This window comes from Haliotis asinina, chromosome 7 (genome assembly GCF_037392515.1).
Source record: "Haliotis asinina isolate JCU_RB_2024 chromosome 7, JCU_Hal_asi_v2, whole genome shotgun sequence".
In the NCBI taxonomy this organism is placed as follows: domain Eukaryota; kingdom Metazoa; phylum Mollusca; class Gastropoda; order Lepetellida; family Haliotidae; genus Haliotis; species Haliotis asinina.
Window position 1 is genome coordinate 9,401,754 of NC_090286.1, and position 26,007 is coordinate 9,427,760.

Genomic DNA, 26,007 nt, shown 5'->3' on the forward strand with positions numbered 1-26,007 from the left:
TAAGTATGTTGTCATGGTATTGTACCTTTCATTTGTTCTGAAATGTATTGCAATAAACATCTTTTCCAATCCATTGCAATACTTCAACTCACCCATCTAAATACATTAATTCATTTATTTGGTCCCTTGTCAGGTATGTATATAAAGACATAATACACTTATTTGATGTATTTGTATAAAACTATGTTATAACAGCGTGGTACATTTGAGTTGTTTTGAGATGTATTGCAATAAAAATTATCTTAAGATATGTGATTAAGGAAGCGTAAAAACTCAGGTTACTTTCAAGGAAGATATTCGTTTGATGTCTAAATGTGATTGTTGAAGAGTCTTAATCCCTTTTCTCGTGTCACTGAAAACGAATGTAAAATAACGCGATCTCGTCTGCGGTACTGTTCACGGGCATTGCTCTGCTATCGGCCAAGCGGGAGGCATAAGACGGTTTCAATTAGTGTGACATGCGAGCTCGTAGGCAGTGGGTGCTTGCTTGTCTCTGGGAGCAGTCATATCTTGTGTTCTCGAACTTTTCAATAGAAGCAACGCGCACCTGTCTCACGTGTTGACATACCAGTTTATTCCGGTCGGGACTTAATCAAAACAGAGTAATCTACGACACAGATAACGGTTACCACGTGTGCGACGATGTAGCGCACAGCTGATGCAGCAGTGGTTGAGCTAGAATGCCGTTCCTGTCGCTGTCCTGACACGAGGGACCATGTGGTTTCAATCTATGAACTTCCTATCTCCACCGGCTCTACTCTACGGGGAGTATACCACGCGCGCGCCTTGTCTGATTCAATAACAATGAGTAAATTGATTTTCCTTTATTACAAGTCGCAATGGTGAAAAAACATCACCACTTGTGTTTCACCTTAGGCAAATCAGAAACGTAAAACGCATTTCTGAGCCAACCTATCAACGAATGCGCGCACGGAACTAATGTCAAGCCCGGCTTTCAGGAATTCCCCACTGATTTGGCGCGACGCGGTTGTCTGCCCCTGAAGAGACGCGAAGCTAACGTGATCTCTTGCAAGTGCGAGTGGGTTCAGTAGGCTGTTATTGCAAAGGTGTGTAGGTAAACTGTAATACCTAAGCCGGGATCTACCAGGAAATATGTGATTTACTGGAGTTCATTTCCTCTATCAGCAAACGGGCCCTTCCAGGTGTTTCTCCTCGGATATATATCTGTACAGCGGCGCACGAGATATTTGCTTGTCATTCAACATTTAATTGATTTTGTTGTGAAAATCAGCTCGTGCAACCCGTGATCTTCATGCTGCCCGTGCAGTCGTGTAGGATGTAAACAGTTCAGGTGCTCAAATCTCACGTTAACTTCACCAGCATGGGAGCTAAAGAGGATCCACCAGACACGATTGAAGAAATTCAGGAAATGGAAACCCAGGTAAGCCTTGAACACTTGATTACAGGTGCGAGTAATACCTGGTTGTATTGATTTCTATTACAGGTAGACATGCACAGGTAAGTTACAACACAACCACCAGGTGAGAGGATTAACTCGTCCACACAATTCCTGCAAGTCGGCGATAGGATTTCTACCACGGAGTTGACTCGACCTTTATATTATTGATATTGGTGCAGCTAAGCCGATTGACAGGTGCCTGACTCGGGTGAAATTCATTACCCTGCCATGAACAGAATTCTCGTCAACCCATACGGTTGACTAGGCGATATTAGCGCTTTTATGCCGATCTTCATGTTATGGAAGGACATTATAACAGTACAAGAATTAACCGTTATAAATATAGCGTCATTGTCGGCACGACCCTGTGCGCGTTGTCCTGCTTCGACGTCCCAGCTATTGATGCCAGGCAATACAAGCATCGATCTGTTAATCGTCTAATCAGATAATGACAGGACAATTTGTCATGTTAGAAATGTTTGTGTGTCTAGCAAGGTGTATCCACCAAAGCGTATTACGCAGAAGATACTGCCTAAATATATCCGAGAGTGGAGGAATATTACCCTTTCTACCATTATTAGTGTCACTAGAAAAAACGTACACATTTGTTACAATCATGCTCCAATCAATACCTGTAGCATCATATGGACATATTCAAATACGTGTTAGTCCAGGAATTCCTCATTAATTTTTGCATCCGTGTTCTTAATATACCAACCTGTGACGCACCTATGACAAATATGGCCTTGACTCTTTGATATATTCATTGCAAGTGAGAACATACAGGTAAACACAAGAACTCTGTGATATCGCAAATGATTATATGTTAATATTGCGACACTTGCTGCCAGATATTGCTTAGCAGTCAAATACGTTTTGACATGTTGATCAAGCATGCACACAAAGTAATATTGGGTCATCTTAATGGCATGTTTAATGGAGTCAGTGTAATATATCCCGCGCATATTGTCCACGTAATCAATGAGCAGCCATTTATAATTTCGCTATGGTTACCGCATCTTGCATCGTTCGTTTTGTACTGTCAGATCTATTTGTCAGAAATACAAGCCTTGATGTATGTAAAATCAGATACACAACGACATGCCATTGCTGGATGTTATATAGCGGAATTGACTTGTATTGGCAGTGTTCAGATTTCTAGAAATCGCTCGCGGTTGTTGATAGTTATCTGTATTGATATTTGTTTGTACTCCTTGACGTGCAGGCCGAATTACGTCGGTTGTACATATCACGACAATTGCCGAAAATGTGGAACATCTGCGAGAATGTGAACCATCTGCCGACGTCATGCATGCGTCAGCTAGGTGCATGTCACGGTGATGCACATAATTATATTCATAACATGAAACCGTGTAGCACAGTTATGTATATTGCCGTTTACTCATATTTATTTTCTATTTACGCATTCTGAACACCTATGGCTAGTTTGTTCAACATGATATATTATGCGAAAAAATATACCTTTAAAAAAATATTCAGAATATGTGAAAACAGACATAGCTTTTGTGTACCGTTGATATTGATATATATTTGGTTATTGTTAGGTCTCTTATATAACATGTGGCTCAGAATATATATGTTTGGAGACACCCTGTTGAAGTAATATGTAATAGAATTTGTAATTCAAAAGTGCATTGGCAACACCAGCACACATGTGAACATTAACACAAGTGTCCTCCGATTGTGCTGAAATCTGTGGTCTGAATATCGACATGAAATGTAACACCAGTTGTTATTATCTCTTTTGACAGCTCGGTCCATCTGACATGGACCCATGTATATGTCAATACATATATCACACCCATATGTCAGCACAACAGTTAGAAATCGATTACAATACAACGACTGTCATATCACCGCTGAAAGGGTAAATAACACGACTAATCACTACAGAAGGCTTAATGTCCTGGATTTCCCTGCTATTGACATCTGTCAATTACACAATCTGAAGCGTGGTCTGAAATATACATGATGCAGGGTGGAAAAAATTCTCTTTCAGCACTAATATTTCTACTGATGGTATCACATGAGATCACATTCCAAACAAACCAAACGGCATCAGTGACAGTTGGTGTATATTTCACACCCCGTCCATTCTCGTTATAGCGCGGCAATGAAATGTACAACACCTGACCACGAGTGACAAGTATACATACCGACCATTCTTGTCAGTCAGTCTTAAAGGGGATAAATTTATGAAGCCAGACGCAGATACATTGACAAATGTTGCATTTTAGTCATTGTAACGTATTTGCCTGTACAGATCTCGACATCAAACTGTGTCGACTGAAATAGATTATATTTACCACGTCTGTCACACCTCGCGATATATCCGCTATGTAATTAACAATCGGACTCATGTAGGGGCTCCCATAGTGAGAGACTTTTAATTATGCCCGTTTACTTGGTATTGACGATTTCCTTTAGATACGAAGCACCACGTGAGTTTCCAAATGAACAGGCGAAATTCATTACGAAAACTTATAACGTCAATTATACCGTTATGCGTTTGTTTGTCATTCTAAACAATATTCTTAAACAGTGCTTGGGACTCTTAAGGTCCTTCCCTTTTTGAAGGTACGTGTAGCTAGATGTTCTAGCGATTTGAAAAACACCCCTTCTTTTAAACGATACTTTTATCAAGTAGATAACCTAAGAGACGATTTCATTTGGATACTCTGAATACGTTATATAATGCAAATACACCCGTCGGCGGTAAACTGCTATGTCTGTGAATAATGTAACCTCTATTCATTGAATATTGTCACGAGATCTTTATTTTTAAAACTAAGATAACGGGGTTTATATGAATGTGTATTCAGTAAACAAGTCCGAATTCTGATTATTTTCTGTAAGCTGTTCCTATCAGTGAAATTCGCTTGCAACAGTTGCGTGGATTCTCAAGTTTCAAATGTCAAAGCACCAGCTTTGTACGTTTATAACATCCAATATATTTTACTGTTTTCTGCGATAAATATTAGGTTTCCGTGGAAGTAAAGTGGGCTGCGTTTCCGTACCAGGTATCTAACGGTAAACCAGATATCTAACGGTAAATGTGTTGACAACAGCAGTGGAGGAGGATGTAGCACACAATGTGTGCATAACGCGTCCCAGCTTTCGTAAACATTCACAGCAGCTATGAAACATTCACGGAACATCCGCCATTCCATCGCTATCAGCCACTAGGATTAATCTGTGATTTGAGCGATAAGTTTTATCCCGAGTGTATGTGGTTATCACTGTTGATTTACGAGACAATTCACTCGGAGTGAGTATGGTTTTACGCCGCGTTTCGGAACATTCACGCAACATCTGCATGGTTAATACTCAAGCCGTATGAGGTAAATTCACTGTTGAAGGAGATTAACGACATCTTCACTTTTAGGAGTGAGTACAGTTTTACGCCGTATTATCGGAATATTCCAGTAGTCTAGCGGTTAAAGCGTTGCTCATCGCACCGCATGCTCAGGTTCTATTCTCCATATTGATTACGATATGTGTAGCCCATTTCAGGTGTCCCATGCTGTGATATTTCTGGAATATTGTATAAAACGACATAAAGAATAAACTCACTGACTGGGAGATAGGAGACTTCATGTACCGTATGCCCCACAGGGAAATCGAACCATGTCCTGAGGCGAGACGAGGTGAGGCGAACCCAGCGAACGCTTTAACCACTTGACTATACCTATAGCTCCTCACTCAAACGACCTAAAATTAAGATATTGACGAATTTGTTAGTACTGATGTTTCTGTATGGTCCAAGTTGAGTCCTTGTCGACAAATCTAGATCTGTCTTGAATCGACAAGTCCTGTTCGGATCCGGGCTAGAATTTGTTTGGTGAACAGCAACCCATCATTGCCACAAGAAAAGAATAGTGAGTGACTTTAGTTTTACGCCGCACTCAGCAATATACCAGATATATGGCGGTGGTCTGTACATAATCGCGTCTGGACCAGACAATCAGCAGCACGAGCATCGATCTGCGGGGACGGAATGTGCGCTGACACGGCTGCACGGGGACTGTCATCGCATCCCAATTTCTTACATTGATGCTCATGATATCAATCACGGGGATGTATGATACTGACTCCATTATTTACAAACTGGCGTCACATTGCGTGAATATAGTTAAGTGTTCAAAAAACAACTTTAAAAAATGGTTAAAAAAACAAGTTTTATCTGCAATATTGTCTATTTCAGCTATCCGACAGTCTCAAATTCCACATCAATCCCTGTTATTTATGTCTATGGACTTAAGTACTGTCATTTAAAACGAAATGGTGGTGAGGGTATCCATTTGCAATGAAGAAAAATCTTACTTGAAATACATGTTACTGTATTTAAGAGAATTTAATACTGAAGGGACACAATATGTTCCTTATCCCAAAAGCAAAAACGTGTCTGAAAATATTTTCGTACATGTTTAAAGAATTATTATTTCCGTGATGGACGTAAAACTGAAAGGAATTGTTGGGATATGCTCGCTACGCGTGTAAAATACATCAATAGTTTTGCAAAAAAACAAGATGGTAGGGTCGCTATGTTTAGAGTGTGCACCGCGAGAATGCTTACTGGCGAATAATTTACTGAAACAAAACTTACACTTCTGCCTCAACAAACATAACACAGTGTTAAAAAGCCGGTGTACGAAGTAGGTATACACGGCCCCGTTGATGGGGAGACGATACGTGGAATGCGTTGTCGACAAAGACGTAGACGGCGAGGTATCACATGGCAGTGCACGGCGCTGTCGTAACGCGATCTGTAGTCGAGGGGAAGGTATTGTTTTTGTGGCGAGCTAATACGACACCGGTGTTAATGCTGTTCTTGTTGCAGTTACTGTTCCAGGAATAGCATGAACACAATATCTGCATCCGCGTAGAACGGCTCTCAGTTCCTCTCCGTGCACAATATTATGTCATTGTCTGATCCGCGTGTTATTCAAACCACGGCTTTGGATGCAGTCTGCGGGAAGATAATGATCTCCTGTTGTTGTGGCGGCGGTAAAACCGAACATTTGTAAGCTGAAAATGACTGCGAAAGTCATAATTCGTGAAAGGGAACGTCCTTGTATGTACGGAAGGGTCTCTGTTGGACTGGTTTCATGTCTTAGTGCTGCGAAATGCAACAAGATCATTGATGTAGCGTTAAACGTGTTCGCTCGCTCACAGCAATCAGCGTTGAAAGGAGACGTGCAAGTGTTCGCAGTTTTACGCTGCTTTGAACAATATCCAAGCGATATCACGACGGGACACACAAGAAATGGGCTTCACATATTGTATCCGTGTGGGGAATCGAACCCACGCCTTCACCCTGAGGAGCGAGCGCCTTTTGAAGGAAAGAATTCCAGTCTCAGCCTTTATTGCAGAAGTCGTGAATACAATATATACTGATCGGCAAAATAAACGTAAGTTTCGAAAACAAATGAAATCTCATTAAAGTAAGAGTTCGTATGTGTGCCCTCTATTTAAAAGAAACTTGCCCTGAAAACAGAGTTGCGTTTCTTTTTCTGTTCAGAATATTTTGGACACTAAGACACCCGAACGCAGCTTCAACAATCTTACTCTGGTCAACTTTACTCGTGAGTTCGAATCCCACATTTGTCAAGGTTATGTTCCCAGTTCTCATAAAATGAGCGCTAATCTGCATGGCTGCAACGATACTGAAATTATGTTAGCCTCAACTCGCTTAGACCCAAAGCAACTGTTTTAAACATAGTCATAACGAAGGCCAGGGTATAGCTTAAAATGGGTGCAGTGTAATACTCCTAAATTTGTTATTTCCACCGAGAAAGTGTAAAATGATTAGGTAAAAACTCACTCACTCACGTAGGCAAGCACGCACGCACGTACGCGCGCGATCGCTCGCTCCTTCGCTCGCTCGCTCACTCACTCACTCACTCACTCGGGGACCTGGGCCTCCAACCTATGGGATACCTTCCGTAAACAAGCCTCCATCATCAACCGCATCTGCAACGGCGTCACTTGGAAAATATGTCAATATTGATTCCCATAATGAAATTTCTGAATCAGATTCGAGGTATGCGGTTTCCGTCAAGCAGATCTGGTTTAGGGCTATTAATATACGCGACAGGGTGTACCGTGTATCTCCAACGCATTTATTTTTTTATTTCTCGATGTGCCCATATTCGTGCTATGTGAAGAATGGACTAGTCTAGTGGATAAGGTGTTTGATCGTCACGCTGAAAACTCGGGTTCGGTTCCCCCCATGGGTGCATTGTGTGAAACCCATTTCTGGGGTCCCTCACCATGATGTTGTTGGAATATTTCTAAAAACGGCGTAAAACCATAGTGACTCGTGCTACATGAATGGAGGCTTTGTGAATAATCGAGCCTGGTGATCGATATCATGAACACCCATACACGAAATTGGAGTACGGTGTCGTTCGAACACCCAGCTAACCAAATCCATTAGGCTAAAGCTGACAAATCGTTATGTCCCTGAGTATAGTACGTTAGGACACGAATAGGACGTGTCGGATGTCCATGTGGCATGTATGGACAATTAAATGACACGTTTAGGGCACGCTAGGGACAGGTATAGGACATGCACGGTGTGCAAAACATGTTTACGAAACTGAGAGTATGGTATTAAAGCCGCTTTTAGCAGTATTCCAGAAATATAACGGCCGGGGACACCAGAAATTGCCTTCACACACTGTACGCAAATGGGAAGTCCAACACGCGTCTTAGGCGTGACGAGTGACCGATTTAACCACTAGGCTGCCTCACTATTGCGGTACGTAGAGAGCAGGTTCGATTCGCCAAATGGTAAAGTGTGCGAAGCCCATTTCTGGCCCTGCGGCAGTTGACGCTAAACACCTTTATTTGCTGCGGTCGGGCGGTTGTGGCCGTGTCGAGGCTGTAGGGTAGCCTAGGGGTAAAATAGTTGGCTCGTCACGCTGAAAACCCGGGTTCAGTTCCTCACTTGGGAGGTTCTGGTTCAGACCTGATTATTTACAGACCGTCGCAATAAATCTGGACTGTTGCTGAGTGCGGCGTAAACCTAAACTCACTCAGTCAGCCCCTGAACACATTAGTATCCGTTCCAACAAAACCTTTTGGAAATGCCAAAACTCAAAATGAGGCAAATTTAGAATAAACTCATGCTTCGGAGTCTCCCAATTCTCTGAGGATTTCTTTTTCACTTTAGTGGAGTTTCTGTCAAACACATACAGTTGAAGAGACTGGGTGTCCGTCAAGTAGAGTGTATGCGTGGTGACCTATATAACATAAGGGTCGGTGGAGTAGTCCAGTGGTTAAAGCGTTCACTCGTCACGCCAAAGACCCTGGTTCGACTCCCTACATTGGTATAATGTGTGAAACCCATTTGTGGTGTCCCTTGTGATATTGCTGGAAGATTTCATAAACCGACGTAAGACTAAACTCACTGTATAACCAGAGACCATATATTATATGGTCTCTGGTATAACGTAAAGATAATTAATTGTTGTTGCTTTTCACAAGCACGAATATAGATAATGTTCAGCATCGCTAGTTAAACACTAATGAACTCTCAGGTCACAGCACTGGTTTGTACGATAAGGCACATTGCATCCCCGCTGGAAGGTTGGCAGCACTTTCTGGAGAAGAGAAGTACTTTACTGCCAAGTGTTTCGCGCTGTGTTACATGAAAGAGGCAGAGAGGAGGCAGGGTGTTACACGCCCCATCAAGACGGGAGGTCAGGAGAGTAGAGTGGGGATGCTTCAACGGAAAGATGCTACTTTGCCAGGTCGAGATGCTACTGGAGGAAAACTAATTGTTTTACACTCACACAGACATTGGCCTCTGTCGGACAATATTTGCCATCAGCGATTAATATCGGTTAACCTATTGATATAAAATAATTATTCTTTTTTTCTGTTTTTGCTTTCATTTGAAGAAAGACATATTATCACAAAGGTAGCGAGGTTATTTGGGGCATGGGGGTTGAATGTCTGCCAGAGCGGATTTAGGTGGTGTGCTACCCAGGAAACGTATAATTACGTCACATTTCATGGTTCTCTTTACTCTACGTGTCATAAAAGAAACGGAGAGACCAAACGGTTCGAGGTCAGAACACTGTGACCTAGTGGTAACATCATTTCACTTCTCCCCATGCCAAATACTTCGCGGAAAGGGTAGAGAGGCCTTAATTGTTAGATCACAGATCATCCATGTTCATGAAGGCGACGAAGTTGGTTTATTATGTTGGTTTTTTTGTTGTTTTACGCCGCAGACAATCCCAGACAATCCGGAATGTTTATTGATAACCGCCAGTAAAACGCAGCGGCGAGACATAACTTTCACTCAGCAGTTATTCCCTGGATATAACCTTTTCATCATGCCTCATGTGGAAGACTTTATGAACTCGTATTACTGTTAACATCACTAGGGCACACAGTGGAAATTAATATACCACCTTTAATGCAAAAGCACACCCATGGTGTGATAGAAATAGTCCACTCGCTTAAACTGCTAGTCAGCATAGCAAGTATTGAAAATTAGATTCAACCAACAAATTACACTCGTTCTGGAAACGTTACTGTTTTTAAAAAGTGTTGTCAGCCTGAAGTGGTTAAAGCGTTCGCTCTTAACGCCGACGACTTGGGTTCGTTGCCCCACATGGGTACAATGTATGAAACCCATTTCTGGTATCCCCGCGGTGATATTTCTGGAATATGTTTCTAATGCGGCGTAAAACTACACTCACTCTCTCATGTTCTGCAACATTATGTGTGTGATTAAGTAACCTTACTTACAAGTGTAGATAAACTTATATGCCAGGTTATGACGCATTGTTTCACGAGAATGGTGGAGAGAAATGGAAAAGATTTGGAATGAAATTCACATGGATTTGTTTATCCCGGGCGTCCAGTTTGCAGTGAGAAATGTGATTGATTTTTTGACATGCCATGCATGTGTTTCTATAATAACGGCCAAGTTACCACGTGGTTTGCAATTACGTTCGCCACTTGTCGTCGTCACGTGACTTATTCATCACCCTGACAACGACAGTGTCTCGCTTTATTAGTTGTGTCAATAGCCATTGCAATTTTCGAATCTTTTGCCATCGACAAGAATGCATTGCACATCGGTTGAAATAGACACCACACTTTAAAATAGCAGCGTGTTCTTTCATAATGCATAGATAAATTATTCATGAAATCTTTTATCACGAGAGTTTCTTTTCATGATTTTTTATTTCTCTCGACATAAATTCATCGATCAATACCGATGAAAGAAACACTAAACCCTTCGTCCGCGCATGCTCAGTTCGTCGCTGCAATCGACACCACTCCTGCCGGGATCAAAATCCATGTGACAATATGTTATATGACTGAAAAATACCTGAATTCCAATAAAACGGACTGAATCAGCGCACGGGAAGGTAGACAAACAGAATTAATGTATTATGAGAAATTTCAGCAAACATTGCGTGTGTCTAACTTGATTGTAAGGTTTAACAGGACAGCGGATCGCAAGCTGCCCAGGCTTGTCTAGACAGCAGTGGACGGGGGCAATTATTGTCTATTAAGGAAATCAATTTATACCTTGTACTATCCTTCTTTACTGGACTAATACAATTGATGGGTGTATGGTAGTAAACAAGATTGGACGCAAGCTTAAAAGCTATTTATACACGGGTCGTTAATGCATTCAGATATCGGTCAGGTCACAAAGACTTATATTCATTAATTAATCCGATACTCAAGCTGTGCTGTAATATACCCTTAGAGTGTAGATGCGTTATGTGGATGTTGATGAAAAGCGGAAGCTGGGAGAGAGCTTGTATCATTTTGCTGATGGACCTCTGATGGATGATATATTGTCTCGTCGTGTCACACTGCACAGATCGATGGCAATGTACTGCCACTGTTGAGTCATGTGGAGAATTTCATTAAGCTTTTTATCATCGGCTAATAATTTTCTGTCGTTCATATTTTGAAGCATTAAATTATTGTTATGGGTTTCCAGTGTGTAATGGCTGCGGAGATTGTATGGATGGAAAGGGTATGTATTCACTTTGAACGTTTATATTATTTTCCTTTCTGAATGTACATAATGGAGGTGACTGGCTATGTTATTGTAGTGAGTGAATTAAGTTTTACACCGCATTCAGCAATATTCCGCTACATAGGCAGCGGTATGAAAGTAATCGAGTCTGAAACAGACAATTCAGTGATCAACAGAAGGACAATCCATCTGCGCAATTGGGAAGCGATGACATGTACCAACCACGTCAGCGAGTCTGACCACCCGATCCCGTTAGTCGCCTCTGACGACAAGCATGGATTACTGAAGACCATTTCTAACTCGGATCTTCACTGAACAAAAAATTCACAGAATACCTTCTTAACACGATTTACCCTCTTACGGTGTTCAACTTGGAGGAAGGTTAAAAATGTGGTCGATACGTTGTGTCATTGTGTTGAGGATCTCTTTACAAAATCATATATATGAAGAGAGAGACGGGGAAGGGGTAGAAGTCAGCGTAATTATTTGAAACATCCGTGTAACGTCTCAGGTCGAGGTAAACCTCACTCACTATTGAAATTCCCGAAATATATGTTCTGTTTCCAATATACGATGTATAAATAGGTGGGGTTTCAACACGTGTCCTACACTGGGATATATTGAACATACCCTCGTAGCATTTATTATTTCATTCTTGATATATATCCAAACATTTTGCTTTGGCATGTACTTAAACATCCGATGTATTCAGTTTACGATATTTTGAAGACTGTTGCTACGAAAAGTGGTATAAATTTAACCTTTATGAGACTGCTGAACGCACCTTTGAGATACTCACAGTCTCCGACAGGCCATGTCAATCTCAGCCACAAATGTCAATTACAGCCACCTGCCAGCGTCATCACGCCTTATCACAGGCGGCGCTGCTGCAACCCGTGCCACAGCTCGTGCAACACTTGTCAATATCACTAACACGTGCTCCCGAACCCAGCGCAGCAACTGCAAGCCATATTTGTTTAGAAAACACTACGCTTCTGTTTTTGAACATTATAATTAGACTTGCATTTTGAGGAGGTGTGCTTTATTGAACATTTTAATTCCTTATGTAAGCACCATTGATGAAGCAATTTATTTGACTAGGTATGTGTCAATATCACATGGTTTTAACAAGGTAGAGAAAAAAACTCTTTTCTGCTTAAATATTTCCATGGATAACATACATGCTCAGGTACACACTTTCTAAGTGCGTGTACACTGAGCCAATTTCGATGAAGAGTGCTCCTAATTTGTCAGGCTTAAATTCGTGAAAGATTTTCGTTCTAAAGCAGCATATCCAACAGTCACCTTCCTTCAAGATGCAAATTATATTTCAAAAGACATCTTGCATATAAATGTCAACTGAAATGAATATTTCATTTGCCAAAATTAGACTTCTGCCCTAAATCTACAAGTTTTGAAGTTTATGTTCCAACTGGTATGTTTAAATGTGACATCTGTTTGTTTTCATATTCAACGGTCTTAACAAACAATATTTACGGTGTTGGTTTATTCATATATTCACAATTTGTAAGATAATTACATGTAAAGAAACGCTGACTTCGCATATTTGAACAAAATTTATATTCGTTTTAAAAGACGAATCAAATACGAATATGAAACTAAGGTATTTTGAAATGCATAAGTGTGTGCGTTGAAGGGTGTTTGTGAAAGTACAGAAGTGGTAAGGCTGATTTTCAGTCTCCTGTTTAATATAAAGTTTGTTTTTTCAAGTACAGATGACCCCAAGTGCGTGCTTATTGACAATCCGATCATCGCTTAAAAAATCAAATTACATTCCTACTCCTTGAAATCAGTAATACTATTGAAATATATCTACGATCTTTACTGTATATTTATGAATATTCAGTAACACACATCGTTAAAAAGCATCATCTAATCACTGATCGTGTTGGCAATATGCTCCACACCTCCGTATGTATGTATATATGTATTTATGTATTAAAGGTCGTTTATTCACGCATATATATTGCCTTGTAATTGAATACAAAGAATACGACCCTGTAGTCAGGAATTTCATAGTAACAGTGTCGCGGTTTTTCATTTGTAAATGAAGTATGGAACCTTGGTGAAAAATCCTCAGTTTGGGCATTGTTACTTGTTATGCGGCACACTATTTAGATATAGAGTGGTATATTGGGGTGCCGAGTATGCCATACACAATGTATTGAAATCGTGCTTTTGGAGCGGAGTCGAGAATGAGGTTTGTATTGCTGCAAAGTAACCCTACGCCAGTTTTGTCACTCATGTGAAATAATCCAACTTCAATCGCTGCTGTACACGCTCTCAGAAATGTAATAAAACATGATAGTTGTTGTAGGACATCGGATTAGGGGAGATTGTGTTACAGATATAAATCCAATTTTACCTACATGGTGACCAAATCAAAACACAGTTCAATTCGGTGGTTGTTATTTGACGAATGTTGAAAGGGGAAGAGACGTTTTGAGTTTTTACTGAATTGTAACACTTTCTGTTAACACTGAAATCATATTTCAAAGCTGTTTCTTATTTTGGGCCTCCACGCAGGGAACTAGTGCAATGAGATTTTGATCTTCAAAGATGCATTTTGCAAACATCCTTTAAATATTTTGTACGCGTTGGGTTTAGTGGTGCAGGTGTATCAGATATTTTTGGTTATTGCGAGGGATATACATTTGTACGTACAAACACAGGATATATCTGACGTGTTTATCGGTACGAATTGTTTGGTGGGTATGGCTGACGCAGTTTCGTCGCCCGTAGAGTTGCGTCCGGTCACAAAAACATCCTGGTTATGGCAGTTGCGTTTCGAATGCCAGAGGGGCGATGGTGTAGCCCGGTGGTTAAGGCGTTCGCTCGTCAAGCCTAGGACACGGGTTCGATTCCCCGCAGGGTACAACGGGTGAAGCTCATTTCTGGTGTCCCTCACCCATGTATTGCTGGAATATTGCTAAAAGCGGCGTAAAACTAAACTCACTCACTAGCATCTCAGGTTTGCTCCAATTTTCCATTTATCCGTGCTTGTGGTTACAGCAAGGATGTGTACATCAAATACAGTTATCATTTTGGGATTTAACATTAAGCAGACACGCTGTGGTATATCTGAAATAATACCGACAGTTGCGTTAAACTAAGTCACAGCTTGGTAACTTGGTTGATCCTAACCCACAATCGCAACCCGATGGCATGGGGCATGTTCATGATATCAGTCACCGGGTGGGTCCTGAATCTATCACTTACATCATGTTGCTGAATCGTTGTTGAATACGGAACTAAAAAACACAAGTAACCGGATATTCTTCGGGGTTTTTTTTCAGGACTTTTTGATATTTTTCACAATTAATTCACAGAATATCAGCCATATTGACCATCCGATACCCACTTTTGTAATACTTGGTTACGGAGAGTCTGTGTAGCTGAATTCCGCACAGCAGACAGAACAAACTACAACAGATGGGAAATACTCGTGCAGCTCTTTGAAACTATTCCATGCACTTTTTCGACGATTTGCTGATGACTTTACCGCTTGAAGTCAATTTTCAAGGTCAACTATTATCAGCTTTGACATCTATATTCTGCTGCAGCAATATTTTCGCTGACACATATATTGCACAGAATAGGTTCTTAAACGATCATGAAATATGCGTGCCGACAAAAATCATCACTCGGTGAAATCATCTCATTCTAAAGATGTATGTAAAACTTACAATCCGCCAAAGTTGTTTCAGAAACAAATTTTAAAAAAGGTCAACAGCTTGCAACCCCATTTGAAAAGCAATGAGTAATTGGTCGCAAGTCAAGGTAAAAATGGATGTGTTACTTTCTCGGCATTTATTTCCGTACATTATTTTATTTCCTTAACGTTTTTCACGGTGAAACTGTTTACCGTTTGCGTCGACATTTGTGCGTAAGCAGTGTCAAATATGCGTCAGCCGTACCTGTGCGTTTGTTACAACGTGTTGCAAAGCTCAGATTTTTTAGTAAACGATACCTCGCCTAAGCACGAACGTTGAGTCGTGTAGAGCTCGAGTAAATTAAAACGGTAATTTAACGTGCCATGCTGAGTATTTTCGTAGGCATACGGTTCTGCCGAGAGCTGGGTCCACTTGCACTTAACTCTGCAGGAAAAGACAAACTCGCTTAAATCATACATAATCATAATACATATCAGAATCATAACTGTAAGTGCATGCCTCTTAAAATTGAGTGGAGGAACATTGTTGTCATAAAACTAAATATCAGCAGTATCAGGCTCTTATTTGTTAGTCGACCAGTAAAGTCTTCAGAAACCCATGCTTGTCGTAAGAGGCGACTAACGGGATCGGGTGGTCAAGCTCGCTAGCATGTTTGGCACATGTCATCAGTTCCCAATTGCGCAGATCGATGCTCATGCTGTTGATCGCTGGACTGTCTGGTTCAGACTCGAGTGTTTACAGACCGCCACCATATAGCTGGAATATTTCTGAATGCGGCGTAAAACTAAACTCACTCACCCACTCACTACTTGTTAGACAAATTTGCTTGTCCTCGAGTTCGACCGAGTTCATAATATAAATTCTATATGTCGTAAGTATTTATAATAGTGCGTGAATTTAGTTACGAAGAGCTACGTTCAGATTTACATTTCTACATCCCACGACAAAGACGTGCAGCTTTATAACTGTTTTCAGTGTGTGTTTTTTTATGCCAGATCCAAGAGAGAGTGTGCGAATGGTTTTACGCCTCATTTTGGCGATGTCCACACTGGGGACACACGAAATGGACTTCACACATTGTACCCATGTACAACCAACACATCCGAGATAATATAAAAAATGAACGCAAGTAAAGTTTAGAATGGGTTTTAAGTCCTAGATTGCCTCGTTACTATTGGTCTGGGTTTTTTTATTTGAATGTAAGTTTTGAATGTGCGGAAACGGTGAAAAGGTTTTAGTAAGAGAAATATTACATGTGCACTGGATTTTTCAGAGTTATTGTGTTTCAATGTATTTTACAAAAAAGAAAGCAATTTTAATGTAAACGCACGTCAGGTGTTAATTTTCAACAAATCTATAGCCACGTGCGTGTGAAACTTGCATATGCATAGGGAATACCGTGTCAACATGACGCTGATTCAGCTGTTTACACAGAATTCTGTTTGAAAGAGGGCAGGTCTTTCACACGTGTACGAAAATCCATAGTGTACTGAATGGGGAGGTAAAACACAATGGCAGGGTTTGTAGTACATACGTGCAGAAAGTAAGCTCAGTGTCAATGTGCGTTATAGCGAGGAAGGCGTAAGACAGCGAGAACACTCGATGAGACGGTCGCAGAGGTGCTTTCTAGTGACAAGGGACGTTACTCCTACGGCTCTCCTCGCTTACCTTGCTCACCTGAGAACACGAGGGTGAAAGGCGACACTACTCGATAAATTAGTGTGGTCTGTGGGTTATGGCTTTGGCAGACAGAAAATATTGTTTCGTTATTCATGAGCATTGTTGATTTACTTTATATCACTGTAGAACATTTGGTAATGATTTTTAGATTGATTGTTAACGTATGTGGCATTTAATGTTTATAAGCAAATTTTATTACTAAGAGTAATGCCAATATATATTATTGGAATTTACAAGGCCATATATATTATGCATTTGATGAAAATGTCATATTGTTTCACCCCATTGTAAAGGTATGGATTATTTCACGTCATAATCTCTTGGGACTCATCACGACGAAGCCTGATTCGAATCCCCGTGTGGGTGCAATGTGTGAAGCCGATATCAGGTGTCCCTGATCGTGTCAGGTGTCCCTCGCCGTGATGTTGCTTGAATATTGCTAAAAGGTGGGGACCCAACTCACCCACTCACTCATATTACATCTCACCGTATCTTCCACACACGCAGTAATCAACCCTGAAACGATGCATAAAGGACTGTTGTGTATTTCGATGCTCGTGATATCAGTCCCTGGTTTGTTTCGACTAGACTCGACCCTCCTGACCGTTTTTTCGGGGACGGTTAATATTGTTTCCGACGTGCAGCTACAATGGAATCAGGGGTATACCACTACGCCGTTAGCCCGAGACAAGTAACAATCTACACGGACATGTTGTTTTCCCCAAACCTAGTTACTTTACGTATGCACAAGCCCGAAATGAGGTTCGGTCTAACTGGATATGACATACGAGGACCACCTGTCGAAAACTCCCACTTTTCAACAATGGTAACCATGCCAACATTAGCAAGTCGATTATTTTGGAAGCTGTGCAAAAGCAACAATACTCAAGATTTCGCTGTCACGGCGATATCTTTGACAAGGAGTGGTTGCTTGGTTTGACGCCCTAAGCAATATTCCAGCTGTGTGCAGGCTGTCTGCACATAACCGAGTCTGGACCAGATAATCCAGTGATCAAAAGCATTAGCATCGATCTACGCAACCGAGATACGATGACATGTGTCAGCCAGCCTGGCCATCCGATCCTCTCCGTCGCCTCTTTCATCCAGCATCGGTTGCTGAAGTCCAATTCTAATGCGGATCTTCACGGGTGTCTTTGATAAGGAATGATCGTGGTATTCAAACGATATTACATCACAAGTTTCCGCACACAGAAACCATAAGGCACCCATTTTGGGAACTGAACCCATCTCGCAACCAGCGACAGCTACTCCATCACTGATAGGGCGTCAGTGAAGAATCGTGTTGGAACAGGTCTTCAGCTACCCATGCTTGCAGAGAGGGTCGACTAACGGAATGATCGGATGGTCATTCCCGCTGACCTTTTCATGTACGTCATCGTATCCCACCTGCATAGATCGCTGCTCATGATATCAGTCACTGGAATGTCTGGCCCAAACTCGACTAATTGTACAGTATAACACAGTACCGTCACAAAGCTGTAGTATTGCTGAGCGCGCTCTTATCCAGCAGTCGTTCACAGTGATGGTAAAGTATAGTTATTGGCGAGCATCACTGGCCACACATCCATAGCCTTTCAGGCACAATTTTCACAGCTTTAAAGTATCCGTCATGAACGTCAGACTTAACAATAATGGCGACCAAGAATAAATCCAGCCCGATGACGCGGAGTCTGTACCTATCGCTACTGACCTAGACGTCTAGACGGTTAATTTTGTGCTCAAAATAACATGTTATTGCTTAACAAAGAAAAGATGCGAATTTTCTGGATTTATGCTCGGCAGATTCCTTGTATATCTTGAGCTGAAAACATTGAAACGAAGCATATATTTATCAAGAAAAATAGTCTTTTTCCAGCCTCGATATCCGACTCCAGGAAGATAGATGCACGCTTTCAATATTAAACCCGTTGGTTGTGGAGATTTCGTCTCGCATTTATTGAAAGAGATGAAGTTGATTTGTGACTACCCCTTGAACCATATAACAATTTCACTCAGAAAAGCAATATTTCATCGCGTATGTTCCAAGTTCGTTTTAGCTGAGGGTGGCGCTGGACTTCCTTTCCGACGACATTGAGGGATGCCCACATCGCCAGTTTAAAAGCCTTCATCAAAAGATTCGCCACTCGTGCAAAAATGAACAAAACCCTAGAAATTCACTTAAAAGATTAAAGGATATTTTATTTCCTGCTCGTTGCGAGGCGGATCTCAGTGAGGAATGGACGCGGCGTTTTTCTGTTAGATCTGTCAATGGTTCGACGGCTATGTTGTAAACATCTCTACAATATTGGTGAAGCTCTCTACTGACATGTTTATAGTCGGCGTAACACTCTCGTTAATGCTTAAAAGTGCCAAGAGCGCCCCTTAATTCCTGAATCAGTGCCCCAGCTACTACCCTTGCTCTTGAAATCAATCAGAAGATCACCATACTAAGTCTTGCCATTGTACTCCGCAATGACTGACTAACTCAACTGGTATTTTCTCTCCGAGCTAATGCATCGTCGTATTGGTGAAAACAACACAGACTGGGCACATGTCTTTAAATAGACGGGTTTCATTATTAACACTACGTTTACTTGAATTGCGTTACATTCATGCGAATGGTATCATGTTCTGATCAAGAAAGCCTTGGCATTTTTGGACTAGGGACGCTTTCATAGTCCTGGCAGCCGTTTCTGGTCTTTGAGTATTTCTCTTGAAATTAACCAGTTTTAGGTTTCTCCGCCCAAAGTCGACAGTCCTTTGCTAATCTGGGAGCCGTCTCTCATTACGTCTCCGCCGGGTCACGGACTGTTCGCGAGAGAGGACGTTATTACAGGGACCTTCTTCACAGGAAGTAGGTCGTCTTCCCTTTCGACGTTTTGGAAGTAAAGTTTGGAGATATCTGATAATTATTTAGTTCGACGGATACCCTTGGGGTTAGATTTTTAATAGTCTGAAGTTTAAACTTGTATTGTTTTACGTCTGTGGCCTGCGGTGCAGTTGCTACCGTCGCGATGGTGTAGTTAGGTCCGTCCATTAAGAATTACAGGTTTGTCTATTCCGCAGACCAAATTTGGAATTCACTGGAAGCATGGTATTTTACGTGGAGACTAAGAATCTGCTCATCAACTTCTAGTGTGCAAAATAGTTTCCAAATTTACTAGCCAGTCGAGCTAGCTTTGACTGAAGGTTACTAGCCTTACTACAAAATAATTCACTAGCCCAAAATGTGAATGCAGACACGGGTTTCATCACCAAACTGATAATATGATGAACATTTTTATAAGGTCGTTATCTTGCACGATTTAATATAACTTAACAAGTCAGAGGTAGTGGTAGATTTATAAAATGACCCCATGAAAAATAACAGCTTGATTTACTGGCCCGACTGGAATTATTACTAGCCACGGGCTAGCGGACCAGTCGCTATTTCTCACACCGCCAACATCCCGACCCACCTACAAACCATCTCGCCCCTACTCATCATCATCCCGAAGTCCATACCCGACACTACCAATTGCCCGTCCTTACGCTACTTCCAACCAAATCAAGTGCCACACCCTCTTCAAGGTCTTTTGACCAACAACACCACCTCCAACCTGAGCCCACCATTCCGCCCCAAGCCTCCAAGAGTCTTATTTGTTTTATATTTGAACCAGGCATGCCTGGTTAGTCCAAACAGAACCATTCCAGTTCTAGGTGCGAGAGATGTGTAAGTATGGTTTTGCGTTTCCTAAGCAGTATTCCAGCACCAATGGAAGACGACTGTGACGTCAAAATACGCATACATTGTATCTGGAATCGAACTCGGTCTTTTAAATTGGTTAATGCGCAAACACCTTCTCCACTGAGCTACTCAACCTGCGAAGGTCACCACAGACATAGGTTATCCTCTAACCGCAATACATTATCCATGCTACAGAATATAAAATAAAAATTATCCATTCCACACTCAGGTTTAGTTCCAGTCCTGATCTATCCCGGAAGCAGATTCCAATTATTGAATAGCACGTCACACTTGCTCATATGACCACTGGAATGTTTGATCATTTTGACCCTTCACATCAGAACGAAGGGGTAGTGCAAGTGGGGCCAAATAATCATCCGTGCCTAAAGAATGGAGGCATGTAAAATTTCCTCAGATGCTAACACGGCTCTTACACATCCCAGACGTAACCCAAACACTTGATCAATTCCAAAATAATATAGCAATCAAGACATGATTCAGCGATGCAGCAGTGCCATGCCCAAGATGATTTTCCATGCCGAAATAATATTTTGATTTCTCTTGGTATTTTGACTCCAATATGATTACCCCAAGATCGATGAGAATGCATTACAACTATGGAAGTACCACGAGAGGTATATCTGATTTTGCTTGTCCAAGCGAAGGGACGAATAAAACGACATATACCCCGAGTGATACTGCTACGATGAATTAACCTTACGGTATGTTTTAATCTGCAATTTAAGAGAATTAATACAAAATGAAAATTTACAACAATACCTGTTGAGCTGAGGCAAAAGCACTTGTCGCCACGTTACTTTCATTGACACGTATAGGAGACAAGGTGGCTTGTTGTTGATTTTGTTTTGCTAGTTTTTCGATTCGTTGTTTTCATTGTTGCGAAGTATCAAAAATGTATACTCCGACTCTGTGATATGTTTCCTTACCCAGAATTCCAAGATCATCCGAACCAATTCGACCTCATTTTTGTAGGAAGGTAAAGTAAATATCTCTTTGAGGCATTTGAATACGATTTAAAATACAACTCTTCAGATTCCATCTTGTAATGAGGTGTCGTAAGATGTATTAATATTTACATTAGTAGCTCACATGGGTTGGTGTTGCGAAATATGACCAATTTGCAGTTACAACCTATTCACACAATGGTCTACCTCCTATTCCAATTTACATTCCATTATCTTCCAACATCGTGAGACATCAATATCATTTCCCAAACCCCCTGTCGGGGCTCAGTACGATTGCAATATCCCACACGGTGCTCCCTAGTGAGACCGGTCCGTCCATTTCCGTGGACGACCAGAGATCGGGCGTCTTCGCCAGCTCTTCCCCACATTCATTTCCGACGTGCAGAGCTGCCCATAGTCCGCCAGTGCCGATGTTTTGATAACGCTTCGACAATTACCCCGGTCGGGATTTAATTCAGTTTTGGAGCATACGATCGAGCTGCCCAAACACACAGCGCGTCCATTGAGCGCCTCAACCCCCCAGCGCCACCGAAATCTCATATTAGACGAAAATAAAACTCATTTCGTCTCTCGGTTGCTCCTGCATTCAAACTTTGGAACGAGTGGGTGCGTCTAACTGACTTATCTCCCCTTGATGACACTACCCAATCAGATTGCGTCTTGTTTCAATGTTGACATATGTTTCTCGCTTTTCGTTTCAATACGGCTGCTCTTTCTTCTAAGATAACCTATCAACTTTATCGGTTTAAGGCGGACACATGAGGTCAAGCTGCCGTTCATGGGATGATTGAGTTACATTGATTTGCCTCACAAATACAGACTGGATATTAATCTGTAAGATGCACGAACAGTCTTATCGAAGTCATATCATTCTTAGCTTTTCTTCTGATGAAATTCTCGCCGGATTGACAACAATATTTGCAGAGGAACATGGCGGGGGTGTATGCAGTAACACGCTGATAGTGGACACAGGATGTCCAGCAATAACAAATACTCGCATATTTGAAGCGGGTTTTCATCAAAACTGACCTTGGTTTGAGATCTGGTTCGATTTGGACTTTTGCGAATGTTGCGTCTAGAATGTATTGTGAGCCGTGTTTCTTTACATGGTGATAATGCAAAGTGATGGAGAATGGATGGGATGGGCATTGTATGTGTGCATATTTTTTTGTGGATGAGTGTGGTTTTACGCCGCTTTTACCAATATCTCGTCGGTACAGGCTTCACATATTGTACCCATGTGGGGAATCAAACCCGGCCCTTCGGGTTGACGAGCGAACGGTTTAACCATAACTCTACCCCACCACCCCACCACCCCATTTTTCTTTATGCCAGTATTGGTAATTGCTAAGTAATAGAAATTGCGCAAATCGATGCTTATGCTGTTGATCACTGGTCTTGTCCAAGCTCGAATATTTGCAGCCGTCCTATGGCTGAAACATTGCGGTGTGCGGCCGTAAACAAACGAACAAACAAATACAAACTTAACACAGGATAATGGGATGGCCTTTTCTGAAAGTATTTTCACGGCCTGCGTTTGATGTTTGAAATCTGTTTCTGGTGCCCACCGTTGTGATTGCCCAAGAAGATAGTCAAAGCAATCCCCATTCTACATGCTCAAATAGATTCACTTTCTGACTTGAGAGAGGAAGGTTAGCTGTTGGAATCCTGACCGCGGCATTCTGAAAGTTGTTACTTCGTGTTATCGTGCCTGGCGTTCGGTGTTTAAGTGATAGACATTTCTAGGAGACAAAGTGCATACTCCAGGCTAGTTCAAGCTGGCAGGTACGCACACACACGTTCGCACATACATACACACGCTCTTCCGCACATGCGGGCGCAAATTCGTATATTCGACATTCGCATGCCGCAACATAGGTGCAATAATCGTAAACCTCAAGGTCCCGATCCACAAAGCGTTCGTAACGTTACGACCTGTCGTAACTCTATAGATTCTTGTAAGCTTTCGCACGTCGTAGCGCTACGAACGTTCTGTGGATTGGGAACCAGAGTCCCGACCTACAAAACGTTCGTAGCTCTACGACGTTCATAAGCCTGTGATAAATTGTAGGGTTACGACAGGTCGTAAAGTTACGAACCACCACCTCAAGTCAACGTGACCAAATAAATCAGGTAGTCATTTCCACTAGCTGGGTTCATGTTTGTCTCCGTGTGCCGCTGGCATGTTCATTTTGTTCATCACCTGATTATCTGATCATTATTACGTACAGATCGCCAATACATAGGAAACAAACGTAATTCCACAATGGAGTCACAGGTGCATTCTTAACAACGATTCTCGTAAGAACCATTTTGGCACTGGTGATTACCAGGTCCAAATTGGCCTCCTCACCTTGACGTTATTGCTAGACGTTTAATAAACTGATTACCTGAGAGTGATTTATGTCACAAAACGAAATAAACCACATGCCTTTCAAATTTACCACCTCGTAGCTTGCACAGAGGCCAAACGACGGCTTTAATAATATCACGTGTTAAATAAATCTGACGTCGGATTATATTTGGCGCCGTTGTTGATTACAAGCGGGTGCAGAATCTGACTTGAGGAGGCGGAAGAGGCAGGTAGGGCGTCGTCGATGAGAGATGCCAGGCACCGTAGTGATGGGGGAAGGAGGGAGGGGTATTTGATACGTAAACATGTTAATAACCACGGTTTATATGCTGGAATTATGTTAATAACTATGTCAAACAATAACTATGTAAATAACTAATTGACTTTATAACTATGTAAATAACTGTCTGACTTTATAACTATGTAAATAACTGTCTGACTTTATAACTATGTAAATAACTGTCTGACTTTATAACTATGTAAATAACTGTCTGACTTTATAACTATGTAAATAACTGTCTGACTTTATAACTATGTAAATAACTAATTGACTTTATAACTATGTAAATAACTGTCTGACTTTATAACTATGTAAATAACTGTCTGACTTTATAACTATGTAAATAACTGTCTGACTTTGGGTGGTACATTAGTACTTCACATAGCAGGAGCTGCGGTTGGTTGCCATGTTGTTTTGTCTCATGTCTGATTGTGTGTCTGTGTGTGAATGAGAGAGAGGGGGGGGGGAGAAAGGAGAGAGAGAACAACACACAGACAGAAAGAGACAGACAAAGAGGGTTGATATCTGATGCCGTATCTGATTGTGTGTCGGGGTGTAGGTGTGCCGTGTCTGATTGTGTGTGTGTGTGTGTGTGGGGGGGGGGGGGGGGGGGTCGCCTCTTTAGTATGGAACTGACCCGTGAAGGTCCCGGAGTAGAGTAGGCCTTCAGCAATCGCACATGCCATAAAAGGCGACTATGCCTGTCGTAAGAGGCGACTAACGGGATCGAGTGGTCAGGCTTCCTGACTTGGTTGATACATCTCATCGGTTCCCAATTGCGCAGATCGATGCTCATGCTGTTGATCACTGGAGTGATTGGCCCAGACTCGACTGACCGTCGCCATATAGTAATAGTAATAATATCCTGGAGTGCGGCGTAAGAAACTCACTCAGAAACCCTAAGGATAGAACTCTAAGTACTTTAAATGAAAAAAAAATGTTTGTGCAAAGTTTCCAGTTGCAAGACCCACTGCATTTGCATGCTTCTGTTGAAACGTAATTACTCTGCAAATGTCATGCTTTGAATTGAGAGTATTTTAAAACTGATATCGGATTTATATTCGAAAAAGCACAATACAAATGCAATTTGAATGACATCATACGAATACCTCATCGAATTTCAAACTATACGGAGTAGGCTGTCAGGGCAGTTAAAACGCGGAACGTCAAGTAGATGGATTTTAGCATGTGTGAGACTGAAGAGTGCTTACACTGTGCCAAGGTATGAAATGTGTATGAGATAAAGGAGGATGTAACATATGGCACATGGAGGACTCTAGACCTGCCTACACACCTGTCTCTCCTTCTGTCTCTCTCCAACAGGGGCGGTGGGGTAGCCTAGTGGTTAAAGCGTTCGCTCGTCACGCCGGAGACTCGGGTTCGATTACCCACATGGGTACAATGTGTGAAGCCCATTTTCTGGTGTCCCCCGCCGTGATATTGCTGGGATATTGCCAAAAAGAACTAAACTCACTCACTCTCTCAAACAACCCTTTCTGGCTTTCAGCCCCCTCTCTCCCTGTACCCTACCACCCTCTCTCTCTCTCTCACTGTCTCTCTCTCTCTCTCTCTCTCTCTCTCTCTCTCTAACACCTCCCCCTTCCCTACTCCCTCTTTCCCCCATCGCTCTCTCTCTCGAGCAGTGGGTCCTCTCTCTCTCGTCCTCTCTCTCTCTCTATCTATCTATCTATCTATCTAACACCCCCCTCTTCTCTTTCCCCCTCCCTCTCTCGAACAACGGGTCCCCTGTCTCCCCCTCTCTCTCTCGCTATCTCTCTCTCTAACACACACACACACACACACACACACACACACACACCTCTT

General features: G+C 41.8%; 1 protein-coding gene across 2 annotated transcripts in view; it reads left to right on the top strand.

Annotated features, from left to right (window-relative positions):
• The first annotated feature begins 1,003 nt into the window (after positions 1-1,003).
• The window catches only part of LOC137290203 (tetraspanin-18-like), a 105,045-nt gene continuing 80,041 nt past the window's right edge, over positions 1,004-26,007 (top strand). The window contains exon 1 of one of the 2 annotated variants that reach the window (XM_067820932.1): positions 1,004-1,402. In XM_067820932.1, the coding sequence (XP_067677033.1) occupies positions 1,343-1,402 (60 nt within the window). In that variant the 5' untranslated portion in view covers positions 1,004-1,342. The remainder of the gene's footprint in view (positions 1,403-26,007) is intronic. The other variant, XM_067820928.1, reaches the window with a different exon arrangement.